General features: G+C 53.4%; 1 protein-coding gene across 3 annotated transcripts in view; it reads right to left on the bottom strand.

Moving 5' to 3' along the window:
- SH2B3 (SH2B adaptor protein 3) overlaps positions 1-26,729 on the bottom strand; it is a 52,778-nt gene that overhangs the window by 18,465 nt on the left and 7,584 nt on the right. Inside the window, exons 3-4 of one of the 3 annotated variants that reach the window (XM_059676350.1) lie at positions 22,557-22,648; positions 8,403-9,146 (exon numbers count right to left, since the gene is read on the bottom strand). In XM_059676350.1, the coding sequence (XP_059532333.1) occupies positions 8,403-9,119 (717 nt within the window). In that variant the 5' untranslated portion in view covers positions 9,120-9,146; positions 22,557-22,648. Of the gene's footprint in view, positions 1-8,402; positions 9,147-19,853; positions 20,260-22,556; positions 22,649-26,729 lie in introns of those variants that run through there. The other 2 variants (XM_059676351.1, XM_059676349.1) reach the window with 2 other exon arrangements.

The following is a 26,729-nucleotide window of genomic DNA, read 5'->3' on the forward strand; positions in this document are numbered from 1 at the left end:
GAAGAGGGAACTGGCCACCCCTCTGGGCCTCAGTGTCCCCATATGTAAAACAGTGGCTCTGGACAAGATGGCATGGGGAGCCTTTCCTGGTCAGAACACAAAACAGATGCCCTTTCCTAGATGGGGCCACTGGGTAGCAACCACCACCAACAGTGACTCCTCTGAAGACACACTGGGAGCCAGGTACAGCCCAACTGCCTTGGTTCCAATCCCATCTGGAGAGCTGAGTGACCTTGGGCAAGTCACCTACCCTCTCTGGACACCAGGTGACCCCTCTGGGGAGCAGAGTCATCACAGAGGCTCCCTCCCGGGGCTGCGGTGAGGGCTAAATGAAGCAGGGTCAGTAGGCGCCTGGTAAGTGCCAAGTCAATGTTGGCTGAAGGTGTTTTTCAACAGGAGCTAGAACTCCAGCATCAGGGCCTGTACCGGTGAGAGAAACTGAGGCTCAGCCCCAGACCTAGCAGGGCTGGCAAGATGTTGAGATCAACTAAGCCAACCTAGAGGCCTGGGCATATGGGGAAACTGAGGCCCCAAAGAGCTGCCCCAAAGGCTGTGGCCAGCTGGTTATGCTCCATCTGAAAATGGACCCCAGGTCCCGGGGAGTCTCTGCCCAAGGCCAGCCACCCGTGGCCAGTGGCTGCTTCTGTCTTCTCTCCCCTGGCACCCCCACCGCCTCCCTCTGCTCAGCTTGGGCAGAGGCCAGGCTCAGATCTACTCGCAGTGATGCTGGCCTCGCACGGCCAGACCCACCGATTCTGTAAGAGAAACCAAGAATCTGGGTTCTGATGTGATCTCTCTATTTTGTGTTTCTAAATATTGGCAACCAATCCAACTTTCTTATTTTTCTTTCAACTGCTGAGTGGGGTAGTACATCTCAGGCCTGGCCAGGAGCTGGCACTCTGCACCCTCTGACTTGAGGGAGCTGGTTCAATAGTGTGGAGGGGGCTTGGGAGTGGGGACCCCCTGGGATCAGGGGGATCAGAGGAGAGGAAGGTGCCACAGGAAGAGTGGACATGGTGACCGGAGGATCTTCTAGGGGCAGAATCATGTCATATTCTCCCACGGCCAGCCTGACGCCAGAAGACCCCGGCAGCCCCATAGGGTTCCGTGGCCCACTCCTGCCAGGCAGCCCCAGCAAGTGTCTCAGCCCCTCTGGGCCAAAATCCTCCAAGGCTTCTACTGCTATTAGTGTAAAACCTAAAATGCTCACCAAGCCCCACAAAATCCAGCCCCATCACTTTTCCAACCTCATCCCTCCTGCTCCCTCCACTCCAGCTCTAGCTGCCTGGTTGTTCCTCAAAGACTCCTGGGCCCTGCCCACCCCAGGGCCTTTGCACTCGCCCTTTCCAGCCTGGGACTCTTACCCAGATCTGTCAAGATTGTCACTTGCTTTCATCTCAGAGGTCACCTCCTCTGAGGGGCCTTCAATGACCACCTCCTAGTGGAAGCAATCCCTGGGCTCCCCCTGAGGGCCAGTGCACAGTGGAGGGAGGGTTGCCCCACCTCCCATCCATCTGCAGGGCTGCCACTGAAGCCAGAGAACACAGTGACTTCTCGAGCCCTCTTTGGACCTAGGGAAATAGCCACAGATGTCTCCTCCAACCTCCTGCAGGCCATGGCCTCCCCTCACACACCCCGTGACAAGGAGCTCCCTCCCACCCAGCACTCAGAATGGCCCTACTTTACAGAGGCGTAAACTGAGGCTCTGAGTGGGGAAGTGACAAGGCTCAGGGTCACACAGCTGGTCAGAGGTGGAGCTGGGACCCAACTCCCATGAGCTGTCAGAAGCCTTCTGGGCCTTCTCTGCAGGGGTGGGGGTGGGGGAGAAGGGAAGACAGGGAGGCCCCACCAGGACTGCTCCCTTTGTGCCCAGGGCAGCCTGGGACCTCGCTACTCTCCCCCAGGTCCAGCTTCTCCACCACCACTGTTGAGCCCTGAGGACTCAGACTGGGGCCCCACCTCAGGGCTCCCAAGAACAGGAGCCTTGACAGGGACCCAAACCAGCACTGGAGATAAATTTGTGTTCTCAGCCCGAGTCAATACCATGACAACCATAACAACAACACGAAGGGCGGGTAACACTGAGTGTTTCCCTGTGCCAGGCGCTCAGCAGATGCGCTTCCCAGTTAAACACATGAGCCCCACGATGCGGGAACTATGAATAGGCCCCTTGTACAGAGGAGGAAACTGAGGCTCAGGAAGGTGACGTCACTTGCCTGAGGCCTCCGAGCTGGGAAAGAGCTAATTCATTTTTCATTTTTCCAACCCGGGTCCTTTGGACTCCTGACATCTGGCTTTCCACAGGGTTTGTTTTAAGCAGCCGTTTTTTAAAGTGAAGTTGTACAGGGAAGCCCAGGCCATCGTGCAGATAAGATGTGTTTGGCCGTTATTTGCCCTTCGTGGTGTCACAGCCTCGAGACTTTAAAAGTGATGAGAAAACAAAGTTTTTTTTTATCTGCACTTGTGTTTTTCCGACAGCTTCAGGCTATGTTTGGAATAAAATGCTTACTCCTCATGGTTGCCTCTGCCCTCACACACTCTCCCCTGCGCCATCTTCCCTCTTTGCTCCCCCACACTGGCCTTGTCTATATTCTTTCTTCAAAACATATGAAACACTTTCCCACGTCAGAGCTTTGCCCATGCTGTTCTCTCTGCGGGAACACCCAGAGATTCTTAACTCGGGATTAACATCTCAGTCCAAAGTCACCTACTCAAGATGCACCGTGAAACTTTGGTAATTAGACTGTGGTGTTGGCATGAGGGCAGACACGCTGGCTGATGGACAGAAGAGTCCACAGAGGGGCAGTGGGCTTAGGATGAAAGCAGCACTTCAGCAAATAGCGCTGGAATGGGAAGAATTGTGACTCTCCACCTCACACCTAACACCGAACTAATGTGAGATGGATCGTGGTACAAAATGGGGAGGGAGGCCCACACCATAAGCTTCTAGAAGACGAAACAAGAAAGAGCGTCATGAGCTGAGTAGCAAAGGTTTCTTAAAGAGGACACAAAGCCCTGGCTGGTTTGGCTCCGTGGATAGAGCATCGGCCTGTGAACTGAAGGGTCCCAGGTTCGATTCTGGTCAAGGCCACATGCCCAGGTTGCGGGCTCAATCCCCATTAGGGGGTGTGCAGGAGGCAGCCAATCAATAATTCCCTCTCCTTATTGATGTCTCTCTCTCTCTCTTTCCCTTCTGCTCTGAAGTCAATAAAAATATTTTTTAATAAAATATAAACAGGACACAAAAATCATTAACCATAAAAGAAAGCAATTGATAAACTGGACTACATTAAAATTAAGAACTTCTATTCATGAGACAGTTTCACTAAAGAAGTAAAAAGGCAATCATTCATACAACTTAACAAAGGGAAGATAAACACCCAATCAAAAAATGGGCAAAGGACCTAAATAGATACTTTTCGAAAGAGGACACTCAGAAAGCCAAGAGACATGAGAGATGCAAATCCGAACGACAATGAGGTACCACCTCATACCTGTCAGAATGACTATCATCAACAAACAACAAGTGCTGGTGAGCATGTGGAGAAAAAGGAACCCTCGTGCACTGCTGGTGGGAATGCAGACTGGTGCTGCCACTGTGGAGAACAGTATGGAGTTTCCTCAAAAAACTAAAAATGGAACTTCCCTTTGACTCAGTGATCCCACTTGTAGGAATATATCCCAAGAAACTAGAAACACCAATCAGAAAGGATATATGCATCCCTATGTTCATAGCAGCACAATTCACCATAGCTAAGATTTGGAAATAGCTTAAGTGCCCATCAACAGATGAGTGGATTAGAAAACTGTGGTACATCTACACAATGGAATATTATGCTGCTGTAAAAAAAACCCTAACTCCTACCATTTGTAACAGCATGGATGGACCTGGAGAGCATTATGCTAAGCAAAATAAGTCAGTCAGAGAAAGGTAAATATCACATGATCTCACTCATTTGTGGAATGTAATGAACAACATAAACTGATGAACAAAAACAGATCCAGAGGCAGAGAAGCATTGATCAGACCATCAAACCTCAGAGGGAAGGCAAGGGAGGGTGGGGGTAAGGGGGAGAGATCAACCAAAGGACTTGTATGCATGCATATAGGCCTAACCAATGGACACAGACACCAGGGGGGTGAGGGCATGAGCAGGGACAGGCGATGGGGGGGGGGGCGGGGTGGAATGGGAAACGGGGGGATAAGGACACATATGTAATACCTTAATCAATAAAGAAAGAAAAAAAAGGCAACCAACCCACAGAATGGAGATGATATTTACAATACAAAGGAAGTGTATCCAGAATATACAGAAACTCTTACAAATCAATAAGACAGACAACTCAATCAAAACGTGCTTCACGAGCCCTGACCGGTTTGGCTCAGTGGATAGAGCATCAGCCAGCGGACTGAAGGGTCTCAGGTTCGATTCTGGTCAAGGGCATGTACCTTGGTTGCGGGCACATCCCCTGTAGGGGGTGTGCAGGAGGCAGCTGATCGATGTTTCTCTCATCGATGTTTCTAACTCTCTCTCCCTCTCCCTTCCTCTCTGTAAAAAATCAATAAAATATATTTTTTTAAAAAAACGTGCTTCACAAGCCCTAGCCGGTTTGGCTCAGTGGATAGAACACCCGCCTGTGGACTGAAGGGTCCCAGGTGCGATTCTGGACAAGGGCACATGCCTGGGTTGCGGGCTCGATCCCCAGTGGGGGGTGTGCAGGAGGCAGCCGATCAATGGTTCTCTCATCATTGATGTTTCTTTTCTTTTTTAAAAAAATATATTTTATTGACTTTTTACAGAGAGGAAGGGAGAGGGATAGAGAGTTAGAAACATCAATGAGAGAGAAACATCGATCAGCTGCCTCCTGCACACCCCCTACTGGGGATGTGCCCGCAACCAAGGCACATGCCCCTGACAGGAATCGAACCCAGGACCCTTGAGTCCACAGACTGACGCTCTATCCACTGAGCCAAACCGGTCAGGGCATCATTGATGTTTCTAACTCTCTCTCTCCCTCTCCATTTCTCTCTGAAATCAATAGAAATACGTTTTAAAAAAAACAAAACAAAAAAAACGTACTTCACGAGTCCAATCCAGTGTCCACTGAACATGAAAAGGTGCTTAACCTCCGAGTCATCAGGAAAAGGGAAATGAAAGCCGAAGTGAGATACCAGTACATTAGAAGGGCTGATATGAAACTCACAATCGTGCAGCCACTTTGGAAAAGTTTAAAATTTTCTTACCAAGTTAAACCCACACTTACCGTGTGACCTGGCAAGCCCCCTTCTAGGACTCTACCAGAGAAATGGAAGTATTTGTCCACACAAAGAGCTACCTGAACTTTTACAACAGCATTCTTCGTAAAAGTCCCAAATATCCATGAATGGGTGAATGGGTAACTAATGGGGTGCACCCACAACGAAATGCCACTCGGCGGTGAAAAGAAATAACCTGTGGGGAACATGGACAATCTCTAAAACATTATGCTGGGCAACGAAGCCAGACATAAAAGGCAGCATGCCGTGTGATTCCACTCACATGAAGTTCAAGAACAGAGGAATGTAGTCCATGGGGCAGGAGTCTGTGTGGGTGGGTTACTGACTGAGGGAGACACACTCACACACTAAGAGTTTCAGGTGCACATCCCACACTTGAGTATTCTTTGGCCACACCCCATCCCAACCACCAAATTAGGGCCCCTCTGTTATCCTCACAGTGGCCCCACTGCTCTGCCTCTAGGACACAGTATCTATATACATAAAAAGCTAATATGCTAAGTATCTAACCATCTGACCGGTCACTATGATGCGCAATGACCACCAGGAGGCAGACACTCAACGCAGGAGCTGCCATGACGCACACAGAGAAACAGCACCGTGGACCTGGCACCCACAAAGCAACACTCAGCTTCCCCCAAGGGGGACACAGGCCCTGCTACGACCCCAGTGAGACACCCCAACAAATCACAGCCAACACTGCCAAGACCCCATGGCACAAAATGCAGCCCACAACCCAGCCCGGCAATGGTTGCTGTGGGCGCCAGGTAATGACATCACGTAGCAATGCCCAGCTTCCTCTTCCTAGCGACTAGCCTCCTTACAGTTTCTTCAGCCCAGGAACACGACTTGCTTTATAGTCAGGTGCAAACATTTCACATTTTAACCAAATGTCTGTGAAGGATTTTCCCGGGCCTCATCTCATTTGATCCTCACAGAAGTCCTAGAGTAGGTAGATAGGAGACTCGGTGGAATCCTCTTTTCATTAGCCGGAAAACGGAGATTTAGAAAGCTTAGAAACTTGACCCGACTGAAAAGAAGAAATGGTGGACCTTGAAAATGACTTCAGGTTTTCTCACTGCGCAGAACAGAGTCAAACACTGCTGCAGTTAAATATTTTACCCTTTGTTTTCCCTGTGTGACCTACGATAATAATCTGCTTTGTGTTGATATTTATTGCTATGTTGCTGACAATTACCTGAAAGAGAAGTTGGTGTGCCTCACTAGGCTGGAAAAAGTTTAGCTACATCAGAAAGCAGGTCTAATTAAGCAAGTTTATTCTATATATAATATAGAAAGGCTAAGTTGACTTGAGGATGAGTGATACATATAAAACCCTCGCTGGGGCCAATTGCACATGTATGTTTCCATCTGTCCTTGTCGATCGTGAATTTGGTTGACACGTCTATTATACAGAAAGGGTGAATAGCGATATTAAAATATTTCTTCTAATTAATTTCCTTTCAATGTGCACAAATTCATGCACTGGGCCACTAGTGTATTTATAATTCATGCTCTCTTGCAGTTTATCCCTTTAATAGCCCCCACCACCCGCCAGTTCCCCCTGTACCTAACATGTGCCTGGTACATAGAGGTGCTCAATAAATAAATGTCTGTTGAACAAATGAGTAACAGTCAGTCTCCTGACCTAGCCTGTGACCCTGGAGGTGAGGATCAGGTCTACTCTGCTCCCTCAGCAAGTTCCTAGCACGAAATAGGACCACAGAGAGAACGGAATTAGTGAAAGCCGGGGTATCCCAACAACTTGATACACCTAAGTCAGAGACCGCACAGGAGTGCGGAACCGGACGGTAGCCGTACTGCACAGGTGGAATTCAGTTGGTTACAAAGGGAAAAGGCACAACTGTTAAAACCTGAAAGAAAACAAGACATCCACAAAGCATGGGGATGCAAAGGAATTTCATGATGGTTTTGAACCCCTAGAAAACCTATTTGTCATAGTCAGTTTGTGTCAGGGCCTTTTTTAAAAAATATATTTTTATTGCTTTCAGAGAGGAAGGAAGAGGGAAAGAGAGAGAAACATCAGTGATGAGAGAGAATCACTGGTTGGCTGCCTCCTGCACGCCCCACACTGGGGATCGAGCCTGCAACCCGGGCCTGTGCCCTCACCGGGAATTGAACTGTGACCTCCTGGTTCAAAGGTCGAGGCTCAACCAGGACCCCCCTGGGGCAGGGTCTTCAAGGATCCGGCACTAACCTGCCACAGCCCAGGTGCCCATATGGTGTCCCTGGACATTCCACAAAGCCCCTCCCTGGTGCTCCTCAAAACCCGCGAGGTCATCAAAAAACAAGAGAAACTGTCACAGCCAGGAGGACCCAAGGAGGCCTAACGGGCGGATCTAATACTCGCACAGGATGCTGGAGCGGAAACGGCACATTAGGGGAAAAATAGCAAAATCCAAAGACACTTCAAAGCTTCCTTAACAGTAATGACCACTGTGGGTTCCTTATGGGAGAATAAACCAACTTTTCTGCCAAAGAAGGGAGTTTAGGCGGGGGCCATTTGCACAGCTCACCCGGGGGCCGCCATTTTGAAACAGCAAATGTCAACCCCTCCCGCCAATGAGCCGGCGGCGCAGGTCTGCGAGCCTCACTCTTCCGGAGAACGAGGGCCAGTCCCCCGCGGCGCCAGGCTCTGCGGGCCGCACCCTCAGGGTGCTGCCTTGCTGCCTGGCTCCGGGGCGCCTTGTGTCCTACCAGGACCCCTGCGTTGGGGGCTCGCCTTATTTCTCACAATTCGCCGTGGCGAAGGCACACCGAGTGCTTCTCAGAAAAGGCTCCGTGTTGAAAAGGTTGAGGGAACTTCCCTCGCAGGGCGCCACCGGCGGGAAACAGGCCCCGCCATCCCCTGACGCCACCCCGTGCGCAGTGCCTACCTTGGGCGGGTCGAAGAGCTCCAGCACGCGGTCTGCACCGCCGCCGGCGGGAAACAGGCCCCGCCCTCCCCTGGCGCCCCGACGCAGGAGCCGCGGCGCGTGCGCAGTGCCTACCTTGGGCGGGTCGAAGAGCTCCAGCACGCGGTCTGCGCCGCCGCCGGCGGGAAACAGGCCCCGCCCTCCCCTGGCGCCCCGACGCAGGAGCCGCGGCGCGTGCGCAGTGCCTACCTTGGGCGGGTCGAAGAGCTCCAGCACTAGGTCCGCGCCGCCGGGGCCTCGGGCACGCAGGGCCAGCCTCCCGCGCTGCCAGCGCGCCCCGCTGTCCATGGAGGCCTCGTCGGCCAGGCTGTAGCGCAGCACGGCCTCTTTGAGGACCTCAGGCGGCGGCTCCCGGGCCAGGCTCCAGGGCAGGAGCTTCCGGGCCAGACTGGGCTTAGCCCGGGTCTCCCCTGCGGCTCCGGCCGCCGGCAGCTCCCCAGCCGAGCGGCGGCGGATGATGTGGCGAAGACTATGGCGCAGGTGCTGGAAGGCGCAGGGCGCCGGCGGCCGCGGCGGGGCCAGTTCCTCCGAGCTGCGGGCCTTGGGCAGGGCAGGGGCGGCGGGGCCTGGGTCGGGCTCGGCTGGAGGCGCCTCGGCCTTGGCCGGGGGCCCGCGGCCCGCCTCCCGGTAGTCACGAGCCGGTGGCCCCGGCGCCCGGCCCTGGCGCACCTCGCGGCAGAAGTAGAGCTGGAAGAGGTCGGTGAACTGCAGCGACACGAGCTCGGCGCGCAGCGGCGCGTGCTGCGGGTGCTCGCGGACGAAGAGCCAGTACTGCCGGGCCAGCTCCCGGGCCGTGGCCACCGCGTGCAGCTCGCAGAACTCGCTCCAGCCCCGCGGGGCCGGGGCCGCGGGTGCGGACGAGGAGGCGGAGGGCGCGGAGGAGGGCTGCAGGGTGGGCCCGTTCATGGCGGTGACGGAGGTGGAGTGGCCAGGCTGAAAGACAGTGGGAGAGGCAACAAGGAGTGAGCAGACAGGTGAGAATGCACCACGGAAGCCCCCACCAGCGGCTTGTCATTCACCAGGACCGATGTCAAAAATCGCGCCCCACGCGGGATCAACCTGTGACTTCCTGGTTCACAGGTCCACCCTCAACCACTGAGCCACGCGGCCCAGAGTCACACAAAATGTTAGCTCCCGCGGCTGAAAGTCTTTTTAAAAGAAAGGGCTTGCCGAAACCGGCTTGGCTCAGTGGATAGAGCCTCGGCCTGCGGACTGAAGGGTCCCAGGTTCGATTCCGGTCAAGGGCATGTACCTGGGTTGCGGGCACATCCCCAGTTGGGGATGTGCAGGAGGCAGCTGATCGATGTTTCTCTCTCATCGATGTTTCTCTCTATCTCTCTCCCTTTCTCTCTGTAAAAAATCAATAAAATATATTTAAATAAATAAATAAATAAAAGGGCTAATTAGGCCGGATGGTAGGAAAGACAAATGCCCCGAGTTTTGCAAATTTTTATACATCAAGTGTGGGGGCGGGGGGGGGGGGTTAAGTCCATCGGAAAGGATTTACATTAGCTATAGCCAGAGGGCGTGGGGAAACTGATGCAAACACCCACACCCACCGGGGAGAAGGGTTTGCTCCTGCGGGAGCAGATTAGAAACTTCATGTGTAAATTAGAAGCGGAGGCGCCTGGGGTTCAATAATCACGGAAATAGCCACTTGGAAATTAATCCTAAATTTCAGCAGTTACACAGGAATGAATGTGAGCAGTCTTTCGTCAGAGCTGGCCCACAGCTGTAACTGCTCTCTCTCTTTCACTCTCCGATTTTTGTAATTTTAACTTAGAACATCTCAGATTTTTTTAATTGTCACAACCTATACACCCGTCAGTCAGAGAGCACCACCACCTAGGAGACGTCTCCAAGGTATACCAGGAAGCAAGCAAAGCAAACCACAGAAAAATACAAACTGCGATCCTGTTTACATACAAAACCCAACTGCCCATTTCTGTGGGTACATAAATGTGGGTGGTGGGCAAGAAAGGTGTGGCTGGAGCAAACCCACCCAGGAGCAGTGGTGACCTCTGGGAGCAACAAGAACCGGGGAGCAGGGGAAAGTACCGGAGGAAGACTTTACTTGTCTCTAGGACTATGGTTAAGAACACAGACTGTTCGCTAGGTACCCTGTATGCCATTGTTTCTGAGTTGCCTAGCAAGACTTTTCCTGCCAGTTACTTCCGGCTTTTCCTAACTATCTGTAAATCACCCCTTCTCACTTATGAGATACAATACCCACCTCCCTTTTCCTTTGTCAAAAAATGTCTTAAGCCCTGGCCAGTTTTGCTCAGTGGATAGAGCGTCGGCCTGTGGACTGAAGGGTCCCAAGTTCGATTCCGGTCAAGGGCATGTACCTTGGTTGTGGGCACATCCCCAGTAGGAGGTGTGCAGGAGGCAGCTGATCGATGCTTCTCTCTCATCGATGTTTCTAACTCTCTGTAAAAAATCAATAAAATATATTTTAAAAAAAGATACTATGATATTAACTTATATAAAAAAATAAAATAAAATATATATTTTTTTAAAAAGTCAATATATCCAGTGTTGCCTCACTGTCTTTGGAATTTCATGCTTATGTGAATTCCCCACGAGCATGAATTCAACCTTTGATTTTCTCCTGTTTAAAAAAAAAAAGAGAGAACACAGAGCCTGGGTTCAAATCCCAGCACCACACTTGTGTGACCTTGGGTGAGTTCTTTGATTTCTCTCTGCCTTAGTTTCCTCACCTGTGAAATGGGGACCATGATTATACCTATCTCATAGGAGTGTTATGAGGATTGAGTTAATTAATGTAAAGGCCTCAGAAACTAAGAAAAGCTTAAGGATTGGATGCTTTTGTTGTTATTTAAATGTTACAGTCGGAGTGTATTATTGCCAATAAAAACAAATATTAAAAAAAGGAATAAATGGACTAGAGTCCAGTGGTTCTCAACCTTCTGGCACTTTAAATACAGTTCTTCATGTGTGACCCAACCATAAAATTATTTTCGTTGCTACTTCATAACTGTAATGTTGCTACTGTTATGAATCGTAATGTAAGTATCTGATATGCAGGATGGTCTTAGATGACCCCTGTGAAAGGGTCGTTCGACTGCCAAAGGGGTCGCGACCCACAGGTTGAGAACCGCTGGACTAGACTCACAAGAGGTGCAAAAATATTTCCTGCTCTGATGGAGGAATGTCAAGACAGCCAACCTTTGCCCACCCATCCCAGCTGGGGCTTCCTTCCATTTCACCTCTTAGGTCCTTCCCCAGGCACCTCACCATCAAAGGGCAGAAGCCCCCCAACCCTCTGCTGTCCAAGGTGCTGAACCCTGGAGCTCTCTATTTACCATTTGGACTGGCCTTCCAACTAAACTAGGCTGGGCTCAGGTGCCCACTGGGGACACATAATCATGGCTGCTCATTCACCTCCCCAAAAAAGTATTATTGAGGGCCTACTATGTGCCAGGCACTGTGGTAGGCCTTGGGATACAACAGTAAACCAGACAGAAATGCCTGTTTTCCTGGGGCTACTTTATACACCCGTGCTCACACACATACACAGGCACATACATACACACGTATGTATTGGTTGTGTGGCCTCTGACACCTGATTCTTTAGAGTCTGTCACACTGGGAGCAGTATGGTATTGACCACATAAGGTGGTTTTAAAGAGTCCTTGAAAACGGGACTCAAATGTCACATGGAGATTGGAACCCAAAAATGGGTTTCTTTCACCCCACCATCTCCAGGCCCCGGTGGTGACCCTGGAGCTGATCAAGCAGGACACCCCGGCTGGGAGGGTGCTGGGCATAAGCTGAAGTTTTTGCACATCACAGTGTCCTGGGCACCTACACACATTAAGCTCTTTGCACATAGTAGGTAATCAGTAAAAGCAGCCAGGCAGAGGGAGGGGAAAGGAGCCACATGTGCCCTTGTCACCACACTGCCAAGAATACAAGCCCTGTGGCTGAAGGGGGAGGGTTTTACCAGCACATGTGGGTGACGTGGACCCTGGTGTACCCCACATCCATGCCTTGACACATGTGAGGCAGGTACTGTCTTCACCATTTGGGGGAACCAGAGCTCTCAGGTGCCAGTCCCAAGTTCCTGCCCCACCTACGGGACCCTGTGGGATCTTCCCCACTTGCCCCAGCTGCCTCCGGGTGATGCATTCACGCCGCCTCTGCCCTGCCTGCTCAGTCTGCCTTCAATCTCACACAAGAGAAGACATCCCTAAACCCACCCCTCAGTCACATCCTGACCTTGTCTGGCACATACTTAACAGTGATGATTATTTAATTGCTCACCAAACTGAGCTCAACGAGGCCAGGAGCTCCCCATTCTATGCCCAGTTCCTAGCATAGGCAGGAGCTCAATAAATACCTGTTGATGAATGAATGAATGCAAAAGTTCAGCTGAATTGGCAACCTCTGGCTCTTCTGGTAGACGCATGGCGGCCAGCACCCACCAATGGCCCAACCCTGCTGTGAACACTAGGCCTGTCTGCCTGTCCCTTTGCCTGGAACACCTGTCCCTGTCCACCCCTGGATGTCAGTTTCAAAGTCCAACTGCAGGGCCAAACCCTGCAGTTGTGTCCACTCCAAGTTCTGTCCCTGCCCAGGCGATGGCAGGCCATGGCCCCCATTCCAATTTCTCCATAAGAGTGACGTGTACTGAGCCCTTGCTATACCTCACACATTTTTCTAACTACCCTTGCAAGACATTAACGCTCCCAAGCTTCATGACAATACTTGGAGGTAGGGCCAATAACTGCTCCCATTTTATAGATGGAGAAACTTAACACACAGAGAGGTCCCACAGCTAAGGATGAAACCCTTGCACCGAAATGCCCTGTGGGTGCCCAAATGCACACCATGAAGAAGACTCGCTTCCTAGTGGATGTTATTGAAGGAATGAGTAAAGGTCTCATTCAGTTCCCCTGTCCAGGTCTCCAACCCACCAGGTGGTCAGAAAAATAGCCATAAGGTGAAAATTACAAAAAATTAAATAAGAAAGGGTACTAGCCTGGCCAGCATGGCTCAGTGGTTGGGCATCGACCTATGAACCAGGAGGTCACAGGTTCCATTCCCAGTCAGGGCACATGCCCAGGTTGCGGGCTCAATCCCAAGTAGGGGGCGTGCAGGAGACAGCCAATCAATGATACTCTCTCATCAATAATGTTTCTCTCTCTCCCTCTCCCTTCCTCTCTGAAATCTATCTCTCTATATATTTTTTTATTTTTTATTTTTTTAAAAATATATTTTATTAATTTTTTACAGAGAGGAAGGGAGAAAGAGAGGGATAGAGAGTTAGAAACATCGATGAGAGAGAAACATCAATTCAGCTGCTTCCCGCACACTCCCTACTGGGGATGTGCCCACAACCAAGGTACATGCCCTTGACCGGAATCAAACCCGGGACCCTTCAAGTCTGCAGGCCGACGCTCTATCCACTGAGCCAAACCGGTCAGGGCTATTTTTTATTTTTAAAAGGGTACTAGTTCATGCTGTCCATGTGCCCTGTTCTGTTCCAAACACTTTGCTTTTATCACTTGTTTATTCCCCTTTGGAGGGGGAGTCCCAACATTATGCCCATTTTATAGCTGAGAAAACAAGGTGTTAGAGGAGTGGCTTGCCGGGGTCACAGGGAGTGAGGGGCAGAGCTGGGATTAGAACCCAGGACTGTGCGCCCAGCGGACTGAGAGGCCCTCCCATTCCTGCCCACTCCCAGGGCCTGGCTAGAGGAGGTACTCTAGAAATACCAGCTGTATGAATTAATGAACCCCTGCGGTTGAGATGGGTGCCAAACCGCACACTTTAGAGTCATGCTCCTGACCCAGAAGGACTGATAGAAAAGGCAGTGGGAAACCCATGGAGATTGCCCCCCGCCCCGCCCCCCGCCAGCTGACCTCTCCGTTGTGGAGCTACCATTCAAATCTGAGGTCACCTCCTCACCGGGTGATGCAGAAGAGGGGCTTCCCTCTCTGAGCTTCGGTGTCCCCATCTGTAAAGTGGGCTGCTGTTCTCTTGGCATTCGCTAGGAGTATTCTAGGGACTGAAGTCTGTGGGGGTGCTTGGCACAGGGCTCAAGAAACAAGTGGCTGTTACCATTTTATTAGTATTATTGTTAGAAAATAAAGGTGCCAGTTCCAGAGAAGGTCAGGCCTGCCTGCCACGAGAAGCCACAGGGAGAGTCTGGCCAGCTGGGCTGGGCTGGGCTGGGAGGGGGCATCACGGGAACTGAACAAAAGGCCTTCTCAGGGGAGAAGCGGCTGCTCTTCAGGGGAGAGGCGGCTGCTCCAGTCAGGAAATGGCCAGCTGGAGCACTCAGCTGTGGCCCGAACCAGGGAGGGGGCGGTGCTGGGGAGGTTTCCTGGCCCTGTGGGTAGCCAGGCCACAGGAAGGTGGTCTCCTTGGGCCTCAGCCCAGGTGGTAGCCGTTTATTGCGCACTTACTATGTGCCAGGCATGGAGGACAACAACTGATCAGATCATGCCGACCTTGGAATCGGGCTAAAAAGGTCTTGGCAAAAAGCAATTATTAATCACCTGGGGGTTCCCAGGAGCATCTGGGAGCCTGGGCAGCCAGAGGGATGAACAGTTTCCACACAGGGGCCCCCCCACACACCTGCTCGGCCTACTCTTCTGAGACAGGGAGTTCCCAGTTGTGGGGGAGGGCTCCAGGATTCCCCCAAATCCCCACAGCCAACACACAGAGATGATGACAGCTTCGTCCATGGCCATCCTGGGGTCAGGATAGGGATGAGTCTGCCTCCAGGACCTCGAGTTCAGAACAACCGTGTCCACTGGCTGAAGTCTTAGCCTGTTGTCTGTGTCCCCTGTTCAGGCACATCCATGCTAAGGAACCCTAAAGCCTCTACCAAGTCAGGGAGATATCAGGCTCTTAAACAGCTGGGAATCCTGGCTCTGAGTTGTGGGGCCCATGAGCCCCGAGATCGGGGCTCTCAGACTCCCCTCCATCCAATCAGCCTGGGTAATGTAATCTCGGCAAGCTAACACTTCCCTTTTAATTATCAGGCCCAGGTGCAGAGTAGGCCCTTCCCCACTGTGGGAATTCCACCTGCCAAGGCTTGAGGAGGATATTTTAACTTGTGGTAAATGAAGTTAAAATGAGCCAGTCTTAGCCTCTACTGTCCCCTAGGTACACAGCACTCCTGGCCCCAGCTCACAGATGGTTGGGCAGGAAGTCTCAAACCGTCTGAGACCCCTCCTCCAGGGGGGCCTCCAGGTTGACTCCAGACCACACGGAGCATTTCTGTCCTTCCCACCCACAGCACTTTCTCCAGGAGCCCAGACCCTCTGCCCAAGGAGCCCTAGAGAGTTGGGGGATTCCCACACACTTCCTGGCAGGCGGCCCGCTGCCCTTTCACAGCATTCAAGCTGGCAAGGCTGTGGCGAAGTATCTTGGAAGTAGGGAACAAAGGTTCTGGGGCCCCAGGGAGGCTGAGAGGTGGGTCTGCCCTAGGCCCTTGGCTGTCAGCAGGGCCCTGATGCACTCTCTTGGGTCACCTAGTGCTCAGGGACATTTATCAGCCCAGTACAGTCTGCCAGACAGGAAATGTCCTCTGCTTCCTCTGCCTCCGCCCCCAGTCTGACACTCCGGACCCCAGCCAGGCTTGGGGAGGTGGGGAAAGACAGGGACCATCCCCCCAAGAATGGGCAGTCCTTTCCAAACCCCACCCCCTCCCAGTCCCAGCATGTGACTCCTGCCTGTTAACTGCCCCAGCTAAAGGGGAGAAGGGTGGGACCCTAACACGGGGAAGCATCTCAACAAGCTCCCCAACCCAATCAGTGGTGCCCTCAAAACCCACCCACTCCTGTGCCTCTCCCCACATTCATCACCCTCTCTGGAGCCTTCCTGTGAGCTGGCACTCAAACCAGATTCCTTACCAGTCCTCTATGTCTACCTCCCCCAATCGCATTTCCAGTCCCCTGGTCCCCCAAGGCCAGTCTCTTTCCCCCCTCCCTCCCGCCCCCCACCGTCAGGCGCCCTGTGAGTCAGCTCCCGGTGAGCAGGGCACAAACTTCCTCCCTCCCAGGCCTCCCTGGGGACAAATGGGGCAGTGGCAGGCTCCCCCTGGCCAGCCAGGGTGGGGGCCCACATCCGGGCAGGCCCCCAGAGGCTCCCGGCCGGCTCACAAGGAAGCCTGCAGCCCAGCCCCCATCGCCGACCCCTGACAGGGTGGCGTGGGAGGAAAAATCTTCCAGCCATCTGCTCAGCTGCCGGGTTTCCGGCCTGGGCGGGCTGAGGGACGCCAGGAGGACCTGCTCTCTCTCCCGGGGAAGTGCCCCTTGCCCTGCCGGGAGGAAGGACACTGGGCTGAGCAGCCCAGTGATGGCCAGTGGGACCCTGGAGCCCTGACCGAGGAGAGCTGGTCACCCAGGCTTCAGGGCCTAAACAAGCAGTATCCGGCTGTGGCCTTTGGACCTGCCTAGTCCCCAGTGGACCCCAGGCCCCCAGAAGCCAGGGAGCTGGGGCACAGGGCTCCTGGGTCCAATTAGGCCTGACTCAGCTAGTGACCCCAGCTGAGTCACTTCCCCTGGGCAGCCTGCCCGCCTCAGTTTCCTCGGGGAGGACGGGCAGCTGGGAACAGGGTCTGGCTGGGAACGAGCAACTTGCATGACACCTTTGGACTCTGCGAGGCGGGCTTCTCCTGTCTGCCAGATGGACGCAGCTTCCTGCCCCACCCAGTCCCAAATGCTGAACAACCAGGGCCCCCTAGGGATTCTTTTCCCTGGAAACCTGGCAATTAAGTGCCAACCCCCTCTTGGGCATTAATAGCGGTAGCTCCCACTTATTGAGCACTGACTGTATGCCAGGCACATGCATGTCTCTTATTGTGTAGTCATTTGTACTCCCATGTCCTAGATGAGGAAACCTGTGGCTCAGAGAGGTTAAGGGACATGCCCAAGGTCACACAGCCATAGAAATTATACCCAACACTCTGTGCCAGGCTCATGCACTTGGAACATGAGCTCACATACAGGCTCATATACCTTGGAGAGGCAGGGATTCTTGGCTCCCAATGGGCAAGTGAAGCCCAGAGAAGTTAGGTAACTTGCCCAAGGCCTCACAGCTACAAGCTAGCAGAGCCCATATTCAGCTCCAAAGCCCATGCTGCTACCAGGGAGAGGTGGGAACTTAACAGGAAAGGCCTCTCAGTTAATAATAACAATAACAATAATATCTATTGAGTGCCAAGCCCAGCACTAAGTGCTTTATATGCCCTGTGTCTGCCACTCAAAGTGGGCGGGGGTTTAGGACTCGCAGCAGGAGTGCCTCCAGCCCCACACCCCTCTGCTCAAGGAGAAGTTCCATGCAGGAGGTGGAGGGTGTTCCGGGGTGGCACAGCTGGACCCAGACATCCAAAGGGCCCCACAGACTGAACTACTGCAGGGCTACCTGCCCAGCACCTGCTGGGCCCAGGCGACTGCCATATCTGGAGTGGCTCTCCAGAATCTGATTTGTATTAGAAAGTCCTATCAGGGAAGGCTCATGCCCAGGGTTCAGAAGAGAGGGGATCGGGAGGACCTGGTAGGAAAACACGCAGAGCTAACACCCATGGCAAACAGTATAAGGACAATCTCACACTGTTACTCCTCCTCCTCCTGATCACACCATCGTAAACACCTGGTGAATTCACTCATTTATGGCTCCAAAGACCCTAAGAAATAGGTATGTTCCCATTTGACAGGTGAGAAAACTGAGGCTGGGGTGGTTAAGCGAGGTCTCCTAGTCAGGAAGCACCATCTGGCTCCTCCTGCCTGGGTCTTCAGAATTCTCCCCGAGACTCAGGGAACCTCGGAGCTTCCATAGCCAGTAACACTAATGATGGCCCTGATAAAATCACCACCTCCACCTATAATTGAACCCTTTCTCTGCCAGGCAGCAGGTGCTTCTCATACACTAGCTCATTAAGTCTCTACCACAAACCTGTTATTACCCCATTTAACATAATGGGAAGCTGAGGCTCACGAGTGTCACCTGCCCCCACCCTCAGTTGGAAAGAGGCAGAGAGAGAATTGAATCTAAGCCTCCAGGATGCTCCTTGGCCACTGCTGAGCCCCTGAAGGTCCTCGGACCCCAGCAGTTGATACCTCAGTCCAGCCCCTTCCCAGCCTCGCCTCGGCCTCTGGAGCCCGCAGGGACTCCGACAAGTTCTAGGAATGTTCACCCTTTGGCTCAGAAGGATTTTCCCGCCCAGAGGGGGGTTGTGGGAAAAGGCTCAGAAAACGTGTATTAAAAACCCTTCCAATTTCCCCAACAGGCTCTGGCCTCTCATCCGCTGACCCCCAGGCTGCCCAGGCGGCCTCTGCCTGCTCTCCCCTCATTAGGGCCGGGTCCCAGGAGCCTACAGAGCTGTTTCCGCTCTGGCAGCCAGGTCAGTGATGGTAAATCCAGACACAACTCGCACCCACAACCCTGGAGACTCCTGCGCCCACTGCCCCGGCAGGGCCCTGTGGCTGGACTCTAAGTGGGAATGCAGCATGGGCTGGTGGTCCAGCTGAGCCTGGCAGCTGGTAGGTGTCAGGGGATGCTCACTTCCCAAGCAAGGGGGGTGCGGATCAAATCTCAGCCCCTCCTGCCCCCAAAGCTGGACCTTGGCCCTGCAGACACTGCATTACCAGGCCCTCTACTCTGAAGCCCTTGCCCGCACCCCAATTTCACTTCCTCCCACCAGGGCCGGCCTGGCCATGTCCCTCCCTGGAGGCCCCCAGCTGCAGGCAGTGACCTCCTCACCTACATCACAGTGGCCCCGGGAATGGGGAAGAGAAACAGGAGAATGAGGAAACTAAAGAAATAAAGAAGCCGGACAGGCAAATACAGTTCCTCAAATGCAGTCCCCATCATCCCAAAAGCCCCGGTGGCCAAAGGGAGGAAGGGGATTTCTTCACGGGGCATTAAAGGCCTCTGAGATACCCTCCCAGCTCTGCTGAGCAATCAGCCCAATGCAGCCCCACACCCCCTTCTATTTCTTTGGTGGGAGGATTCCCCAGGAGCCTCGGGAGCCCCAGGTCCCGGGTGTGAGGGTCCTAGACCAAACAGACCTGGGTCTGGGACTTTCTAACCCTGTGAACCTCTAAATTCAGTGGCATGGGGGTACCTGACCCCGCTCACCCCCACAATGCAAGGAGTGGGGAAGTGGGGCTTCCAAAATCGGGGTGCTACCCTGGTAGCCACATGGCCTGGCCTGGGAGAGAGGAGAGGCTGGCTGCGGCTGGAGGGCTCTTCCATTCTCACGGCCTCAGTTGGACTACTTTCACTTTCAAGGTCGCAAACGGTGACCCCCGACCCTTCCCCACCAGGCACACGTGGAGCGGGAAGGCTGCCCTCGACGGGCTGGGCTGCCTTCAGAGGTGGATTGGGGGTGTTAGCCATACCCTCTCTCGGCACCTCCCTCACCGCCTCGGCTATCCCCATTACATCCCCAACACGTGTGTGGGTGGGTGGGGGTGTCGCCCGGAGGGTGGCACAGGAGCTGGAGAAGGGTCACCCCGGGCACCTCGAAGCGAGTTAGCGGCAGGACAGTATTTCAGGCTGCTGTGAGTGCGCAGACACTGGACGGACTGGACACGGGCCTCCTCTTCCCCCACGAAAGCCCTCCCTTCCCCAAGGCGAGAGCTGGAGGGGCGGGCTTACCTGAGAGAGAGGGGGTCCGGGCCCGGCCGGCCCATGGCGTCGCGCGCCCCCGACCCCTCGAAATCCCGAGGGGGCGGGCGGGCCCCCGCCCCGGGCACGTTCCCTCCCGCGCGCCGGCTCCTGGCTCGCGGCTCGCTCGAGCGGGGCTCAGGCAGGAAACCCGGGCTCGGAAAATGGCCAGCGTCTCATCATTTCCGCCGCCAGTGCTTGACAGTTGCGGGAGGATGCGCCCCCGGGCCGCCGCCGGGGAAACTTTGCTGCTGCCGCCACCGCTGCCACCGCGGGCCGCGATAGTCCAGGCGGGCGGCCGGGCGGAGGCGGTGGCCCGAGCCCATTCCGCCCCGCGCCGTTATGTAAAGAGGAACCGGCTGTGCTAGCGGAGCCCGGCGGGGGAGGGCGGCCACGACAGGGGCGGGCCGGTCCGGGGCGGGGCCACCGCGGGGCCCGCCCCTGTTCGACCGCGAGCCAGACTCCGCCAGAGGGGGCGGGGCTGATCATGGCCCCGCCCACCATTCCTGCTTCCCGAGGCTGACCAGGTCCGAGAGTCTCGAACGCGGGCCGGGAGAGAGGCGGGGCCTTTCTAAGCCACGCCCCTCTCTCGCCCACCCGAGTTCGCCTCGCGCAGCCTAAAGAAGGGAATGAACGACCCGAGGGGCAGGACAAGACCGGCCCCGCCCACCTAGCGCCGGCCTACCACCGAGTGCCTCCGCCGGAGGGGGCGGGGCAGAGTGGGGGAGAGGCGGGGCCTAGGGCGGGGCCGAGCCGCTCAGCCTGGAGGGGGCACGCCCCAGCCGACTCCCCCAGACCGGGCCTTATCAGCACGCGCGGGTCCAGCCGGTGCAATAGCTACCGCAGCTTTCATCATCGCCTGGGGAAGGATCCCAACCCCACCCGGCCCCCACGCCCCCAGCTCTGCTCTTGCCTCAGCCCGCGCCTCCATCCGACCCCCCTCGCCCCACTCCGGGAGTGCATCTTTTTCCAGGAAGCTCTCCCCGACCGCTGGCTCCCCTGCCCTCCGGGCCTCCCTCTCTGCTCGCCCCCGGACTACTTTCATTTTCTGTACGGGCCTTACGTGGGGCGAGATTGACGGTGGGGTCCCCCCTAGTCTGAGGTGGAGCCTAGGCTCAGCCAGCCTTCCTCCAACCCTTGGGAGGAGGGAGAAGAATGCCTATCCTTCCCTCCCTCGCGACCGGAAACAAGTCGCTCACGCCCCCAGCCAGCCGGGGCCACACCACCCCTTCCCAGACAGCTCAGTGCTCCGTCCCACTGCCTCCCCCTCTTCTCAGTCTTGGGCAGATGACTAGACTTCTCCATACCTCAATTTCCTCATCTCTGAAATGGAAACTATACGAGAGTACCCACTCCAGTGGGTTCCTGGGAGGATTAAATGAGTTTAATGCATTACAGCAGTTAGCACGGAGTTTTGCCCCAGGGAAAACACTACTACGTTAGTGTTTCTAAACAGTCAGGTCTACTCCTGCTGCTACAGCAAGGGGTTCCCCGGAAAGAGGGGATTTCCAGACCCCACCCAGATGGGGGGAGGGGGTGGGTGGGCTGAAAAAACTCTTATAACTTTGAAGGAACTGGCCACAACCATGTGCTTTCCACACGTGTGCATTAAATATCTACCGACGGGCAGGCACTATTCTAGGTGCTGGGGACACAGCAGTAAACAAAACAGATACCTCTGGGCTCATGGAGCTAACATGCTGGTGGGGGGATGAAGAGCATAGATAAATAAATGGGGTCATGTATTATGAAGATGACAATACAATTACAGGATGGAGAGTGGAAAGACGCTGTCTTAGACTGGAGGTTCAGGAAGGACCTCTCTGAGGAGCTAACATTGGAGCTGAGAGCACATCTCTGCCCCACCCCAAAGCACGTAGGATCCAGGCAAGATGAGGTCCGAGGGAAGGACATTCCAGACCAAAGGAACAGCAAGTGCAAAGGTCCTGAGGTGGAAATAAGCTTGGTGTGTTGGAGGAAAGTCAAGAAGGCAGTGGTGATACCTAGACTGATAGATGGGGAAAGATGAACCTGGAAAGGCGGGTTCATTACCTAGAGACTGGAAGACACTGGTGACAAGTTTGGGATTTCTCTTGAGGGCAATAGGGAGCCATGGCGTGATTTGAGCCAAAGGATCTGTTTAACTTAGGACTTGAGCTTCATAGTCCACAGTTGGCAACCCATTAGGAGGGAACCCGGTGATTTTCACACCCATGTGAGGATGTGGGACAAGGGGGTGGGGGGACAGGTATGAGGGAAGCCTAAATTATTCACCCTGTATTATTATCTCTTTATCACACTTGGGGAGACCGAGGGCCAGAGAGAGCAGTTACTTGCCTGCAGTCCAACAGCTGCCAGGTGATGCCCACAGAGCTGCCAGGTACACAGCAGTTGTCAAATGGTTGCTGAAATCTGCCAGCCACAAGCACTTTCCCTCTCACTGCCCAGACGGCAGTTCTGCTGACTTAAATGGAGACTTGTGGTTCTTCCCCTTTTTAATCACCGTGCAAGCCTTCTCTCGCGCCAGATTTCTCTGAGGCCCTACGTGGTTTTCTTTCTCGCTTAACTTTTCACCAGCGTCCCCTTCAGAACCAGCTTCTTGTTTCAACGCTCTCAGCAATAGAGACTTCTCATTTTGTGATTTTCCTTAGAAAGGCAAGTGGTTTACAACGAATAGCCCTTCCATCGCCTTACCTTGCCCTAGATTTGAAAGCATCTAGCTCAGAGCAGCGATTTCTTCTCCTCCCGAGGCTGGCTGACGGTGGCTCCTCCCACCCCACAGGTTGCTAGGGCCCAAAAGAGAAAGAGGTTTATTTGAATTCCCCAAACAAGCAAGGCGGTCTGAAGGGAGCAGGTCCCACAGCCCTGCCTTCCAATGGGTGAGCACACCTGCTGCCTGCCAGCTCCCAGGGGCCAGAGACTCTCAGGATTAATAACAATAACAAAACAATGGTCGTTGGCAATATTAATAAGTACTTATTAATACCGTTAATAGTAATATTAATAACTAACATTGACAAAATGGAGGTTAAGATGTACAGGATTAATAATGAATGGGTTGACAATAAATATAATGTAACAATAGTTAGCAGGTCTAATTAATAATAATAGTAACTTAACTATGACAGGTTTAATAGCAAATATAAAATAACAGTAGGATATTAGTAGCAATAATAAATAGGATAACAGTTAATAGGTCAGGGGTTAATAGTAATAGGAACTAATGGTTACAGGATTAATAATAATAAACATAACAATAGGTTAGTAATAAGATTAATAAGAAATGTAATAATATAATCATAGCTAACAGTTCTAGGACTAACGATACAGCAATTGATAGTTATAGGATTAATAATAAATATGAGAATAACAATAAACTAGCACAGGATGAACAGTCACAGATATAACACTATAATTATACTAGTTAACAGATATATGGTTAATCCTACGAGTAACAGTTTTGGAGGCTCGCTCGATGCCAGGCATTCCTCCACACTGGTGCTGACAGATGGAACTTTCTGTGATGGTGGAAATGTTTTATCTGGGCTGCCTGATACGGTCAGAGGCTGTAACCACTGCAAACGTGGCTACTGTCACTGAGGGATTGACTCCCATAACTTGGTTTGATGTTGATGAACTAAAACTTAAATGGCCATGTGAGACTGCCGCTGAAAGGCCCCATCTGTGACCAGAGAGCTGGCTCTCCTCAGACCCGAATCTGCTGACCTCTCGCTTTCGGACTTCCAGGCTCCGGAACTGTGAGAAATAAATGTCTGTTGTTTCTAAGCCACCCGGTTTCTGGTATTTCATTATCGCAGTACGAACAGACTAAGTCAGAGAAATTGGTATCGAGAAGTGGGGGTGCTGCTGTAACAAATACCCAAAACGGTGGAGGCAGCTTTGGAACCGGGAACTGGGGAGGGGCTGGAAGAGTTTCGGGGCACATGCTGGGAAAAGCCTATATTGCCAGGAACTGACCACTGGCAATTCTGGTGAGGGCCCAGGAAGGAAAGAGGAGGGCTGCAGAAAAAGACGTCCAAGGCGATGGGAGAATGACCCAGAGGCATGCTGCAGGTCATCAGGGCTCCCTCCCATCACAAGCCTAGAGTTTAAATTTAAGGGCCTTTGTGGCAGGAGGATTTTAAAGGAGAAGCTGCCCCTGCCCTTCTGCTCAGGTCTGGGCTCTGCCCAGAAAAGCTGTGGGGGGTGTGGCTGTCTCCACCTAGATTTCTGAAGAGCTGCCAGCAACACAGCCCAGGCAGAGGGCCACCTCAAGGGTGGGGCCGTCTCTGCGCACCCTCATCAGAGCACTCTCCAGCAGAGTCCTGGGGGCGGGGCTGCCCCTGCGCCTCCACGCTGGCCAAGCCACCTGCTTACAAGTCCAGCCCTGGAGCCCTGCTGCCAGGGCTTCCCCTAATAAAGCCATGGGTGGGCACAGGGCCTTGGGGGGGGGGCAGAAATGCCATCCTGGGGTGGCCAGAGGCAGGATTCCCCCAGCCTGGTGGGTCCAGAAGGTGGGGCCGCAGTCCCAGCAGGCCTGCAGGGCAGAGCATCTAGCCCAGCGGTTCTCAACCCTTTCACAGGGGTCGCCTAAGACCATCCTGCATATCAGATATTTACATGACGATTCATAACAGTAGCAACATGACAGTTATGAAGTAGCAACAAAAATAATTTTATGGTTGGGTCACAACATGAGGAACTGTATTTAAAGGGCCAGAAGGTTGAGAACCACTGATCTTAGCCAAAGAGCCTGAAGCATCTGGACTTCGCAGGACCTGCCCCTCCCTTCTTCCTTCCTATGTCTCCCTTTTGGAATGTCTATCCTATAACGGCCCACCATGGTATCTGGAAGCACACAACATGTTTGATTTCACGGGAGGAGAGGAATTGACCTCAGAATGAACGGTTGTACCTTCAGTCTCATAACTGATTTAGATGCGATTTTGTATTTAAAAACTTTAAATTGATTTTTAGATAGAGAGGAAAGGAGAGTGAGAGAAACATCGATTTGTTGTCCCACCTATTTATGCATTCATTGGTTGCCTCTTGTATGTGCCCTGACAGGGGTTCCCGCAACCTTGGCGTATTGGGACGACGCTCTAACCAACTGAGCTACCCGGCCAGGGCGAGACTTTGGATTTTTTTAGCTACTAAGTTAGGGAGTAATTTGTTGCATTGCACATAACTAATACAAAGTTCCAGACGACTCTGGGGGTGCCCAACCAACCCTTTCCCATCCATCAGAGTCCAGCTGAGCTGGGAGGTTCAGGAAAGGGCATCAGAAAGAATTCTGTAACAGGTCCTTCCTCCTTCCGCCCGCCCGCCGGGCAGTCAGAGCTCTCCAGGCAGATTCCTGGGCTACGGGTGGAATCTGCTGAGCTCAGTGCCTGAGGCCATCTATGCCCCCTGCTTCCTTCCCGAAGCTTTGGTTCCCCTTTCTGTCCTTCCAGTGCCTCTGACTCTAAAATTGCCTGGTCCGGCCGGCGTGGCTCAGTGGTTCAGCATCAACTTATGAACCAGGAGGTCACAGTTGGATTTCCGGTCAGAGCACATGCCCAGGTTGTAGGCTCCGTCCCCCAGTGTGGGGTGTGCAGGAGGCAGCCGACCAATGATTCTCTCTCATCACTGATGTTCCTATCTCTCCCTCTCCCTTTCCTTTCCTCTCTGAAATCAATAAAAATATATTTTAAAACAAAGTAAAACTGCTTCAAGTCCTTGCCACGGAAAAGGATGAAGAGTTTTTATAATCTGGACTCTATTTTCTGAAGTGTGCACAAAGTTGAGACCATCTCAGGCAATATTATACCTTCCCTTCCCTTCCCTTCCCGCCGCCCCCCCCCCCCCCCCGCACTGGGAGGGCTTTGCTATGGATTTCCTCATTTTTCAGATGAGGAATCTGAGACACAAGAACAGTGAAGTGATGTGTCCAGAGTCATGCAACTGGTTAAGTAAGTGAAGCAGCTGGTCTGGACCCAAGGCCTATCTGATTGCAGAACTCCAGCTCTTAACTACCTATTATGCCCAAATAACAATAATAATGATGGTAATAACAGAATAATCATTATTAGAGCATTCTGTGCCAGGCACTATTTTGAGGGCTTTACACGGATCCACTGTTTAATCTTCCCAACAACCGTATGAAGGATAGGATGTTATTTCTCTTCATTTGACAGGAGAGGAAACTGAGGCACAGAGAGGTGACATGACCTGCCAAGTCACAGGGCTGGTAAGCGGCCCGGCAGAGATTGACACCCAGGCTCCAGAATTATGCCCTTGGCCCAGGGGCCGCGCTCACCACACCCACCCCACAGGCCCCCCTCTCACCCCCCCCCCCCCCCCAGCTGCCAGCCACCCCCTCTTCCGCCCGGGGAATCTGGTTTCTGCGGGGAAGTGACTCAGTGGCTTGAGGCCCCACAGATAATTATTCACTTCCAATCCCGGTAATTAAAGGCCTTAATGGCTCCACAGAGGACGGACAACCTAGTTAGTCCAGCGGCCTCCGCCTCTGCTCGGGTTCAGCACGGGGCGCACGAACTTCTCGGGCTCAAGCTTGGCCAGAATCCCCGGCTGCGGGCCCTGCGGGCGGCAGCCGGCTCGCGCGGGGCTCGGGCGCCCCCTAGTGGCCGCGGGGTGGTGGCGGCCTGGGGAGTGGCTTCCTGGACGGCCTTAGCTTCCAGCCTCGCAGCTACCCTCTGCCAGGAACCTCTGGCTCCTGGATTCCCCCCACGCTTCCTGGAAGCCTCTCAGGTTCCAGGTCTGATGCCTATAATCCACCATCAAATAGCTATCGAGGCCAAGAGCACGGTTAAATGCCTGCCTTTCTTTCTTTAGCTCTGGCTCTGTCACCCAGGGCAAGTGACTTGG

This window comes from Myotis daubentonii, chromosome 19 (assembly GCF_963259705.1).
Source record: "Myotis daubentonii chromosome 19, mMyoDau2.1, whole genome shotgun sequence".
NCBI lineage: Eukaryota > Metazoa > Chordata > Mammalia > Chiroptera > Vespertilionidae > Myotis > Myotis daubentonii.